An 11,984-nucleotide genomic window follows, 5' to 3' on the forward strand; every position below is an offset into this window, starting at 1 on the left:
TGGAGTGCAGTGATGCAGTCTCGGCTCACTGCAAGCTCTGCCTCCCGGGTTCACGCCATTCTCCTACCTCAGCCTCCCGAGTAGCTGGGACTACAAGGCGCCCGCCACCACGCCTGGCTAATTTTTTTTTTTTTTTTGTATTTTTAGTAGAGACGGGGTTTCACCATGTTAGCCAGGATGGTCTCGATCTCCTGACTTCGTGATCCACCCGCCTCGGCCTCCCAAAGTGCTGGGATCATAGGCGCGAGCCACCGCGCCCGGCCAAAAACACCTACTTTTAATGATAATAATAATGTAAGCATTTTCATTAAAGTCTTTAATGGATGTATGAGACTTTGAATGACCCTGGCCGTTGAGGGTGTCATCCACGGGACAGCCAGTCAGCCACGGGCTCCATGGGCAGCTGCCTCGCACCGCGCCCTCGCAGGCCCACCGTGCAGCCCCTAAGTCACCAGAGTTCAGGAACCACTTCCAAAAGACACACCGTTGTGACCGGAGCCATTGGCAAATATCAGGATTTTTCAAAGCACACTTCAATACATCCTTCACTTTAATTTATAAAACAAATGACGGAATAGAAAAGTCTCCCCTGTGATGAGCACAGCGTCACTCACATTGTGTACAAGAACAGCCACACTGGTAACCGGCACGCTGTCGGCAACACGGCAGTATTTAGGTCAGTGCCTTAAATATTTAACAAATCAAGGAGGCTCATGGAAAGCAGTTTGCTTGTTAACCACTTCCGGGATCCACTGGGGGTCTCCCACTCAAGGTGGGGTCCCAGCAGCCCCGCTCCCCCGGCAGGTGTGACTTCAGCGGCTACAGGCTGGGCCCCGCTACCTGGACATCCCCACGCTGGTCTGGGACACCTGTGTGAAACCCAGGTCGGCTCCTGGACTCTGCCCTGGGGTTTCTAACGTTCCATCTTTGGAGTAGAGTCTCACCGGCTAAGGCTGGGAGTGCGGCTGGAACCCATCTCCATATTCCACCCAGAGGCCTGAGCTGGGGCAGGGGCGGGGTGTGCAGGGCCAGGGGCCGGCAGTGGGCCCAGTGCTGTTCTTGTCCCAGCACCTGGGGCGCGGGTGTGAATCCACCACGTCGTGCTCAGCGCCAGGCACGGAGCAGCGCCTTGAGAAACCTGAGTGTGGGGTGGGCCACGCTCACCTGGTGGGTATGACCTTGCAAGGCAAGGCGTGGTGCGAACCTCCTAACGAGGTTTTCCGTATCTCCTCCCGAAGCCACCAGCAGCACAGTGGGGTGGAGCGGCCCCTGAGTCATGGAGGCCTGGGGGGTCTGCGCCTGGCCAAGAGGGCTGCGTGGCAATTTCCACACCTCCACACCTGTGCACCAGGCCCCACTCAGAGGCACGAGGCGGTGCGACCCCCTGTCCCAGAGAGCTCCGCCACACCTGACCCCTGGCAGCCGGCAGACCTGCCTCTAGGAAGCCTGGGCTGTGGGCAGCTGTCCCTTCACCGGAGGGGTGGGAGGACGGAGAGCGCAGGCGTGTTCCTGGGAGCAGAAGGGCCGCGCTGCTGGGAGGAGTGCCTGTGTTTCTGCATGTCTGTAGGGTCATCATTTGGAACTTTAAGGCTGAGGTCCGTCACACATACATCGGTTAGTTTTCCCTAACTCTCAGTACTGTGTGACAGTAAGAATATTTTCCAAAAATCAAACACGTGGCACGAGGGATCGTGCAGGCACTGCTTAGTGTGGTCAGAAATGGATTTGTGCAGATTTAGTTTTCAATTTTCTTTTTCTCTTTTTTGGTCTACTGTGCTTTGGTGAGTCACATTTTAGAATCTCTATGATCCAATTTCCCCCAACGGTCCAGTGAGCTGGCTGACCCAGCCGCCACCTGCTTAAGGTGTCACTTCACCCTAGACCACAGCGGCTGGGCACACACTCTGCAGGAAAAACCACAGAACTTACCAGGGTTTAGGAAACGGTGCGAGTTTGTACACTTCTTGATTGCGGTGTGTCCCCACAGGCACTTAAACTCCCGCCCCCACCTGTGTCCTGCTGGCTCCTAACCTGCCCCCCTCCATGTGGCTGCGTCGGAGACGTGGGGCAGGCGCCACTCACGGAAAAAAGGCAGCAGAGGGCCTTCCACATCATCGGAACTTTTATTCCTCAGGACGCTACACGCTCCCTTTCCTGGCGGGGCAGGTCAGTGCATCGAGTTCTGTTTCCGTGGAAAATGTGCACCTTGGAAACTGCATGACAGCCCCTCAGCAGGGTCCCCGCGGCCCACCGCGACACAGGCTCGGCAGCAAGTTCCTCCAGCACGAAGCTGGCCTGCCCGGGCCCAGGTGTGAGGGACTGTTCTGCTCCCAGCAGCGCCTGCCGACGCTTCCCTCCGCGGTCTCGGCGCAAGCGTCTGTCCCTGGCCGCCCTCGGAGCCGTGCCCAGCCTGGCATGCATATGCGGTGGTTAAGGATACAGTTAAAGGGTCAATCACGCGTGTCCACGACAGAGACGCGGCGGCCTCACACCGACTCCTCGGTGGACAGCAGTAACGGGTTGATGTACTCGAAGCCTTCGAACTCCGACTGGTCGATCCTCTTTATGGCATCCCTGTGGGCAAAGGCGGCAGGGGCGGGGCATGGCCTTGTGTTCATTCCCTCCGGGGAGGCGAGTCACATTCGCAGAAGAATCCTCCCCCAACGCCCACCGGAGAGATGATGCCAGGCGGGCGGGACTCAAGGGCAGGCCGGGTCACTAGCCGCCCAAGGTGCCGGCCTGCCATGGGGCTGCCTGAGGGGTCCTCCGGGGTCCCCGCACCCAGTGGGACTTACTCATCGTCTGGGGTCAGCTGCACGGGCTCGCTGGTGAACTGTGTGTCAAAGTTGTCCAGACCGTAGTCATCCGTGATCTGGGGCTGGAATGGAGGGAGCGCCTGCTTCTTCTCCAGCTTGGAAAAACAAGGCAAGAAGGGTCAGCTCCGCGCGGGCATCATCCCTACCAGACTGAGTGTTCTGCATGCGCTTGAATCACAGAATGAAACAGTAAGAAATGCAGCATTTCAATCTGCCGAGTATTTGAATGCCAAGTGTTTCTTCTTACAACACAAAATCTAGAAAATATCCAAAGTCAGAAAAATTGTTGTCGAGCTGAGAGGAACGCCGCAAGTGTGGCCCACGCTGGCCACATGTGGGATGGAGCAGGACCCCCGGCCACCCTTGCAAGGCCACCCCATTCCTGGGGGTCCTTGTTGAGAGGGGCACCAACGCCAACTGGCTAAACAAGCCGTCTCATGGCGTCTTGGAACCCTGACCATAAAGGCGCAGGACCTGGCCACGGCACCCTGCCTGCACTGGTACCGCACGATCTATCTGTCAGGAGCCTCCTGCCGGCCCGTTTCTGCCTATCGAGGCATCGACTTCAGAATCTCAGGTGCTGCTTGGCAGGAAAATGCCCAGCAGGTGGGCCTGGGCCTCGGCTCAAGGCTCACTTCTGGCCGCTGTGTATTGGGTCTTGGTGATGCACCTGTGCCAGGGAGGGCAGAACGCTGGTGCCTGGCACAGGTGCCACAACACACACAGGTGAGGACAATGAAAGCCCCTCAGTTCCCCTGACTCATGGCCACTTGTCCCAGTGACACAGCTATGCGCTCCCACCCACCCACAATAGGGTCTGAATGTGCCCCCAGATTCACGGTGAGAAACTCATTCCCCAGAGTAACAGTGCAGGAGGTAGGGCCCGATGGGAGCCCTGCCCTCACAGACAGATTCCTGGAGCTGTCAAGACAGCTTGGGCGTGGATTCCTCTCTGCCTTTTGCCATGACGGCACGTGGCCTTCCTCCCCTCTCCCCCGTCTCCTCCGGGGAACGCGGTGTTTGGGCACCATCTTGGAAGCAGAGATCTGGCCTCACCAGACACCAAGCCTGCTGGCACCAAGACCCTGGACTCCCAGCCTCCACAGCTGGGAACGACCTCTGCTCCCTGGAAAGAACCCAGGCTCAGGTATTCTGTTACAGCAGCACCAAGACCGACATGCACCCTCTGCCTCCCTCCCTGTCTAACCCACTCCGACTCCCCCTCTCCCTCCCTCGCTATCCCACTCCCTCATTCACTCGCTCACTCTCTAGCCCATTTTTTTTTTTTTCTTTTTGAGATGGAGCCTCACTCTGTTGCCCAGGCTGGAGAGCAGTGGTGCAATCTCGGCTCATTGCAACCTTCGACTCCCTGGTTCACAGCTACTCTCCTGCCTTAGCCTCCTGAGTAGCTGGGACTACAGGCGCCCACCACCACGCTCGGCTAATTTTGTTGTTGTTTTTTTTTTGAGACGGAGTCTCGCTCTGTCTCCCAGGCTGAAGTGCAGTGGTGTAATCTCAGCTCACTGCAGCTCCACCTCCCAGGTTCACGCCATTCCCCCGCCTCAGCCTTCTGAGTAGCTGGGACTACAGGTGCCCGCCACCACGCCTGGCTAATTTTGTTTTTGTATTTTTAGTAGGGATGGGGTTTCACCATGTTAGCCAGGATGGTCTCGATCTCCTGACCTCGTGATCCCCCCACCTCGGCCTCCCAAAGTGCTGGGATTACAGGCGTGAGTCATTGTGCCCGGCCTCTCTAGCCCACTCGTTCACTCACTCACTCATACACTGGTTCACTCACTCTCTAACCCACTTTCTCTCTCTCTCCTTCCCTTCCCTTGCTCGTTCTCTAGCCCATCCTCCCACACTCATTCACTGCCCCCCCCGCCAGGTGTGTGCTCCTGTGCAAGACTGAGATCCAGCTGTCAGCAATGGGCACCGTTTGACCCCAGCCTTGTGGAGCCACCATTCACCGGGCTTGAGGGGAGGACGTAACGTTGCTCTGCTCCCTTTAGTGCCAGCCAGGATGGGGCTGGGTGGGTGCGGCTGGTGAAAAGAATGCAGCCCCCCAGTTGCTCTCCGAGGCCCCCAGCCCCTGCAGACCAAGCAGAACAGCCCAGCTCACAGGCGGATCACAGGGCGCTCAGCAGCCGCCTTCCCTCCGGAAGAGCCAAGAAGGATCCCAAGACCAGAAATGCCCCCAGCATGGCTATGCCTGTCCCTGGTGCCCCGCCTGCTGGGGGGCAGCACCCCAGATGTACTCTGACCATGCTGGCACCACAGGGATCCCCATCCTCAGGACCCTCCAGTCATTCAAGCTAGAATTGGCGGGTTTCTGCCTGTACAGGCATCGGCTACCGAATCTCAGGTGCTGCTTGGCCGGAAAATGCACATCAGGAGGACTGGGCCTCGGCTCCAGGCTCCCAGGCGCACCCCCCGCTCTCCACTGTGGGGTCCAGGGTGGTCAAGAACAGCCACAACAACAACAAAAGCCAAACTGGGAACAGAATCATGGAAAAAACCCTCACAGGCTTTTGGGAACTTACATAGAAATGCTCACATACACTCTACTAACGTGGCAGCTACTAGGACTCCACAAAATAGATAAACTTCCACGTCAGGCTGGACACGTGCCAGGGCTGTGGCCGTCTCAAAGTGGGGCCACCGGCAGCATCCACGGCCAGGCCACTGGGTGGAGATGGTGCTGGGGAGGAGCCGGAGGGACCAGGGCTGTCCCCTTAGGCAGAGCGGGTCACCTGTGGTGTGTGCACAGCAGGGTTGTGGGGACACAGGATGGCCCCTTCATCAGTTACCCACATTCTTTGTATGAAACACTTCCTGATAAAATGTGGAAAACGGGGTATTTTTCCACCCGAGTCCTGGGCTGCTTTGTAAACAAGTGGCAGGGCGGGAACAGAGCAGGACCCAGCTGGAGCTAGCCCAGCGTCCTCCAGCCCCTGGCCCAGCCCGTTCTGCTCCGAGGGCTCGAGGTTGCCTCGGTTTCCCTGACAGCATCCCCAGGGGCCAGCGTTGTTGCCTCCTCTTCTTGCTCAAAAGCCGTCAAGTGCCCATCTCTGCAGCTGGAATGCAGGCTCCAGGTCGGGGCCCACGGTGGCCTGATGCCTTTTCCCACCGCTGCTCCCTGCACCCAGCCCATGCACGGACACCCTGGCCTCTCAGAGCAGTGCATTTGAGTGCACACTGGCCCCAGGTCAGACACTGTGGCAGTAACAGGTGCTGCCCCTGTGGCTGCAACCACGGTGACCTGAGATACAACGGGGGCCTGCCCTGTGTCAATGCGGCTGGGGGCCCAAGGGCTCCAGTTCTGAAGGGACATCTGAGAAACAGCCTGAGGGAGCTGAGGGCTGGAGCCTGGGGAGGGCACAGCCATGCAAAGGCCCCGTAGTGGGCGCATGCCTTGTGTGCTGGGGGCCACAGAGGGGCCCCATGAGGCCTGAGTGAAGGGGCTGAGGAGGAAGACGCTTTTGGACACAGGAGGACACTGCTCTCCACAGGGCCAGGCAGGACGCTGGTGGCCTGGTGGAGGTGGCAGGGGTGGGGCGGGGAGCAGCAGCAGGGCTAGGGGGCTGGGCTAGGGCCTGCGTGGCAGAGCATGGTCAGGCACAGGATGGATGGGCCCTGCACGTGCTGGGCAGGGCCTGGAGGCGTCCAAGGGGACAGCACGCCGGGGTCTGCTTTGGCCATACTAGCCGGCCACACAGAAACATCCCGGAGCCAGTTCTTGGCAATGTTGGGGGGAGGTCCCTGACACCACCCGGCACTGTTGGGGTGATGACTGGTGAGCACCTGGGCTGCCACCGGATGCAGGGCCGGGCCCAGGAGGCAGTGCCCCAGGGACAGCGTGGGACTCCCAGGCTCCTGGTGCGCAAATCACAGGAAACGCCCAGAGAGCCCTGGGGTGGCGGCACAGCAGTGGTCATCCGAGCATCCGGGTCATCCGTGCGTCCGCGTCATCCGAGCATCCGGGTCATCCGAGCATCCGCGTCATCCGAGCATCCGGGTCATCCGTGCGTCCGCGTCATCCGTGCGTCCGCGTCATCCGTGCATCCAAGTCATCCGTGCGTCCGCATCATCCGTGCGTCCAAGTCATCTGTGTGTCCACGTTGTCTGTGGATCCGAGTTGTTCGTGTGTCCACGTCGTCTGTGCATCCATGTCATCCGTGTGTCCACATCATCTGTGTGTCGGCGTCATCTGTGTGTCCACGTCGTCTAGGTGTCCACGTCGTCCGTGCGTCCGAGTTGTCTGTGTGTCTGCAGCCGGTCCCCACGCATTTTCGTAAGCACACAGGTCGGCCTTAAAGCCCCACCAAGGTTCCACCACTCAAGGCTCCAGCTGGAGGCCCACGCCTGCCCTGTGCCACGCAGCATGGGGTAGACAGAGGGGTTCATAGGTGGCCAGGCCACGGCACTGTTGCCTTCTACACACTCCAGGCTTGAGAGTTTTACAGCCACACAGGTTGGCCCTGGGTAGTGGGGCTGGCACCAACCCAGCTGTGGGGCCTGTCCCTCTCCATGAGGTCACAGCTGTGATCCCCACTTCTGACGGCCTCTACTGCCCCACATCTCCCACAACTGCCTCCCGCCCATTCCCACCCCCTGCCCAGACACAGGCCATCTCTCTGTGGCCTCTTGTCACCTGCCCTCTTCTGCGTCTTTCCGTTTTCCCCTCCCCTGCCGCCGGCTCCTTGTGCAGCACGTGACGTGGCCGGGTTCCTCCCGCCGAGCTCCTAGGAACGTGCCTGTCGCACGTGGAAAAGTCCTGAGGCTCCCACGACACGAAGCATTAGAGTCCTTGCTCCTCCCAGGAGCCTCCCACCGGCAGCCCTGGGCCCACGTCATGGACCTGATGGGGGTGGGAGGGGCAAACTGCTCCTGGCCCTGAGGCAGAATCTCCCCAGCAACGTGGGCAGCAAATGACTCTCAAGAGAAAAGGCTGTCACCACGCGAACGTTTCCATCCAGGGGGAGACGAGTTAACGCAGCACCGCCCGGCCGTGGGGGACGCATGGGGTTAGGCAGCAGGTAGTGGCTCAGCTGTGAACCCGCCACCCCTGTTCACATCAGTGGGGAGCTGGGACCACGCTGGGAAATCCATCACTTCAAATCCCAGACTCCTGATACTCACAAGCACACATCACGTGACCCACAAATACTTGGGCTTTGTGATGCGCTAAGTACCAGGGGTCCTGCAGGGATGGGGACCCTCTTAGAGTGGCAGCCCCAGTCAGCAGGCCAGGACGTGCTGTCCGGGCCCAGTTCCTTCAGAATGAGCCTGTCTGTCACTCAAAGCTCACCTGGGACAGGCCCAGCAACTTCCCCACGGCCTTTGCTCCCACAACTGAACTGGAGGACTCAGGATATAGGAGCCTGAGGATGCGCCTGGACTGGTGGAGGGTGGCGTCTGGACCCAACCCATGGGAGCTCCTGACAAGATGAGCGCCGCCTCCCAGTGCAGGGGCAAGGAAGGTGGATCTGCCCTGCTGGCAGGGCCCTTGGCACACACTGCCTCTCTTCTCCAGGGCAGCGTGCAGAGAGGCCGGGCTCCAGGAGGAAAGCAGGGTTGGGGACCTGGTGCTGGGCCCCAGAGCCACACCCCAGTGGCAGCAACTGCCCGAGCGGTGCTGGTTCAGCTGGGGGCAGGCCAGGAGGGGCTGGGGCGGCTCTGGGGTGACTGTGACCCCGTTCCAGCTCTACCCTCGGACCCTCGGTGGGCGGGCACTATGTCCTCTCACCATCCCCCATGCTGCTCCCACCGCCTTCCCCGCAGTCCGTGAAAGAGACCAAGTCCACAGGTGGGGACCGGGGCCTCACGCGTGCCCTACTCCCACATGGAGCTAACACCCACCGAGGGACTGTTCTCAAGCTTTGCCCACTACAGCCCATGGAACTAAGGCCAGCACAGCACCTAGGGGGCCCCCAAAGGGACCAGAAAGCAGCTGCTGCAGGAACAGGTGGCCCCCCTTGAAAGGCGAGACCGAGACCACCGGACCTGCAGCTGTGCCCTGAGCACCTGCCCAAGAGAAACGAACACAGAAGCGGGTTCACAGGTGTTCACAGCAGCACGATTCACAATGGCCAGAAAGTAGAGGCCACCCTATGTCCACTGAGGATGGATGCAGCGGTGCGGTCTCCATGCAGTGGACGCAGTGAGTGGGGTTCAGCGCAGGAAGGAGGCAGCGCCACGTGCTACTGCGTGGGTGCACCTTGTGGAGACGATGCTGAGGGGAGAGGGCAGCTACGAAAGGCCGCGGCATGCCCAGGTCCATTTCCATGACACGTCCAGACCAGGCAGAGCCACAGAGCCTGGCAGAGCAGCCACTGCAGGGCGTGGGGAGAGGCTGGAGTGGGTTCACGTCTTCTCTGGATACAGGTGATGAAAGTGATTGCAGGCCAGGCGCGGTGGCTCAAGCCTGTAATCCCAGCACTTTGGGAGGCCGAGACGGGCGGATCACGAGGTCAGCAGATCGAGACCATCCTGGCTAACATGGTGAAACCCCGTCTCTACCAAAAAATACAAAAAACTAGCCGGGCGAGGTGGCAGGCGTCTGTAATCCCAGCTACTCGGGAGGCTGAGGCAGGAGAATGGCGTGAACCCGGGAGGCGGAGCTTGCAGTGAGCTGAGATCCGGCCACTGCACTCCAGCCTGGGCGACAGAGCGAGACTCCGTCTCAAAAAAAAAAAAAAGAAAGTGATTGCAGTGATGTCGTGTAACTCTGGGCCTGCTCAAAACCACCGAGTTGTGGACGTTGGGTGAATGGGGGGACCACCTTCCTTCTGCTGAGGTCACATGGTGCACTGCATGGAGGTGGTGGTGACCCCACACCAATCCTGCTGAGGCCAGCTAAAGCAATCTGACCGGAACAGCCACACCTCTTCCTAAAAGCCTCAAGAGCTGATGGGTGGCAAGGAAATGGCAGAAGCAGAGCCGGCGGTCGGTGGCAAGCCCTTCGCGGGCCTCTCAGGCGGAAGCCTCTTCCGCCGCAGCCAGGAAGAAGTAAGTGATGGGAAGCTGCTCACGTGGGCAGTCACGGGGGTGATTCTGCAGTGGTGGGACCCAGGTGGGAAGCCAGGGCCGCTGACTGCCTTCCCAAGAGACAGCCCACAGCACGTGTGTGCTGGAGGTCACCCGGTGTGCTCACTGCAGGGACGCAGACCTCTCCCAGCTGGAGGCCAAGGGTGGCCTTGTGGTCCCCTTGAGTTCTGGCTGGGGCAGGGTTGGACTCACACTCAGATTAGACAGTGCTCCGAAGAGAAGGAGCCCCTCACTCTGCAGGCAGTCATCTGTTCCCATCCGTCCACTCCCGGTAAAGCAAGAGTGGTTGAGAGACAAGACCAGGGGCCCGGCTGGCATCGAGGCTGCACCCAGCATTGGGCTCTCCTGCGGTGCTGGTGGGCCCAAGGTGGGCGTGGAAGAGAGAGGGTGGGAAAGGCACAGTGGAGACTCAGCTGAGACGGGCGAGGGGAGGTGGCTGGGAGCGGGGATGTTGGCTCCTCATGTGATTGTACTAAGCACCTGCCATGGGCTCAGCTGGGTGGTATGTGGACCTGAGTGTGTGTGTGGATCAGAGGGGTTCTGTGGGCCAGAGATGGGGATTCCACCACTAACACCAGCTAGGCCGGGTGTGCCTGAGATAGACGGGGGAACGCCACCACTAATGTCGCTAAGCCAGGGGTGCCTGGACCAGAGAAAAGGGGACGCCACCGCTAGCCTCCTCCTGGGCCTGAGGACGACAGTCAGAACCAAGGGCAGACTCTGCTCCCTTAGGCTCCCAGAGGCCTACACTTAAATGAAGAATTTGCGAAGCTGATTCCACAGCAGGTGCCTATGCTCAGAACATTTCTGTGTGTGTGTGCATCTGACAGCCCCACGACAGAGGATGGCCCCGTCCTAGTTTGGCGGCAGCCCAGCTGGGCTGTGGAAGGGCTGCGTGCGGGCACGTTCTGGGCACGTTCCGACCACCGGACTCCACCTTCCCCCACGCTCCCACACATGCACAGGCGAAGCAAGTGTCCTTCGACTAGAAAGTGACTTGTTGGGTGGACAAGGGCCCCCACTGACCACAGGGGCCGGGGAGTGACCCCCCGCGCTGGCCAAGGCTGCCTGGAAAAGTCGGTGGGTGGGGGAGGGGAGCTCCCACTGCCTCAGAGCTGGGCTTTCTCCTGGTTCAGTTCGGCCTCCTCCGAAATGTACTTAATGAGCTCTCCAATCTGCTTTTCCTCCTCAAGAGTATATTTGAAAGGTTTTATTTCCGTAGCTCTGCAACCATTTGCACAGCTGGAAACAAATTTCAGACGGTCCTAGCTTCAGACGGGGTCACCTTCCAATAAACCCTCCATGGGCTGGGAACATCCTGGGCGGACGGTGCGCTTCCCACAGCACCCACGGCCAAGCGGCGCAGCCTCGCCTGCCTTCACCTGCCAGACACTCACGCCAGCCAGCCCACCTTCTGGCAAAACCCCCTGTACGCTGAGCCCTTGGGGCGTCCGGCCCCCTCCTGATCACGTGGCCCACAGGGGCTGCGGTCACTGCCCCTCATCACAGGAGAGTACTGACCTCACATGGCCAGCTGGGGAACGGTCAGAACTCAAAGCACAGTTTTTACCGAATGCGCCCTGCTCACACGCCACCGAAATCAGATTCCTAAATCTAGCCAGCATACATCGGGCCCTGCCCACAGACTCACTCTCCTTCAATACCCGGCGCTAAAGCTGAAGCCGTGAACGCTGCCACTGCTGGTCCTGTCCGGTAACTGCTGATAAAACCAGCCACAAAACCAAAGCAAACGCCCTACTCTAGGACGGCCCCCACTATCAGATCCCTGTGGAACCAACAGCCAATGTGCTCACAGGCCAGGACACACGTGCCACTGGCTCCCGGCCACACCGAGCCAGCACGGTCGGAGGGTGTCAGGAAGCGCCATGGGCCGAGCCCGTCCGGCCCCTCACTCTCCTGGCTCTGGAGGACGAAATGTGTCTCCCCATCCCTCCTCGGGGCCCTGGGGGGTGGCCCCCCATTCCCAGCTGACCCTTCTGGGAGACAGGGGCCTTGGCTCCACACAGGTGGGGCCGTGCCAAGGACCAGCCCAGCCCGGTGGTGTGCGAGCTCACACAGCCCACCCGGCCCGCGCGGCCCCGGCTCTGTCCACCACGG

General features: G+C 60.1%; 2 protein-coding genes across 2 annotated transcripts in view; one reads left to right on the top strand and one right to left on the bottom strand.

Annotated features, from left to right (window-relative positions):
* The first annotated feature begins 271 nt into the window (after nt 1–271).
* Nucleotides 272–3,032, top strand: LOC105503888 (chromosome unknown open reading frame, human C1orf86). The gene is given in 6 exon segments (XM_011930992.1): nt 272–676; nt 1,239–1,327; nt 1,330–1,480; nt 1,988–2,047; nt 2,050–2,118; nt 2,121–3,032. Coding segments are annotated over 5 exon segments (432 nt in total). The 5' UTR covers nt 272–676; nt 1,239–1,276; the 3' UTR covers nt 2,222–3,032.
* Nucleotides 2,105–11,984, bottom strand: part of PRKCZ (protein kinase C, zeta) — a 141,052-nt gene continuing 131,172 nt past the window's right edge. Inside the window, exons 13-14 of the mRNA XM_011931086.1 lie at nt 2,796–2,911; nt 2,105–2,574 (exon numbers count right to left, since the gene is read on the bottom strand). Of these exons, the coding sequence (XP_011786476.1) occupies nt 2,487–2,574; nt 2,796–2,911 (204 nt within the window). The 3' untranslated portion in view covers nt 2,105–2,486. The remainder of the gene's footprint in view (nt 2,575–2,795; nt 2,912–11,984) is intronic.

Source organism: Colobus angolensis, unplaced genomic scaffold, assembly GCF_000951035.1.
Source record: "Colobus angolensis palliatus isolate OR3802 unplaced genomic scaffold, Cang.pa_1.0 Scaffold89, whole genome shotgun sequence".
NCBI classification, from domain to species: domain Eukaryota; kingdom Metazoa; phylum Chordata; class Mammalia; order Primates; family Cercopithecidae; genus Colobus; species Colobus angolensis.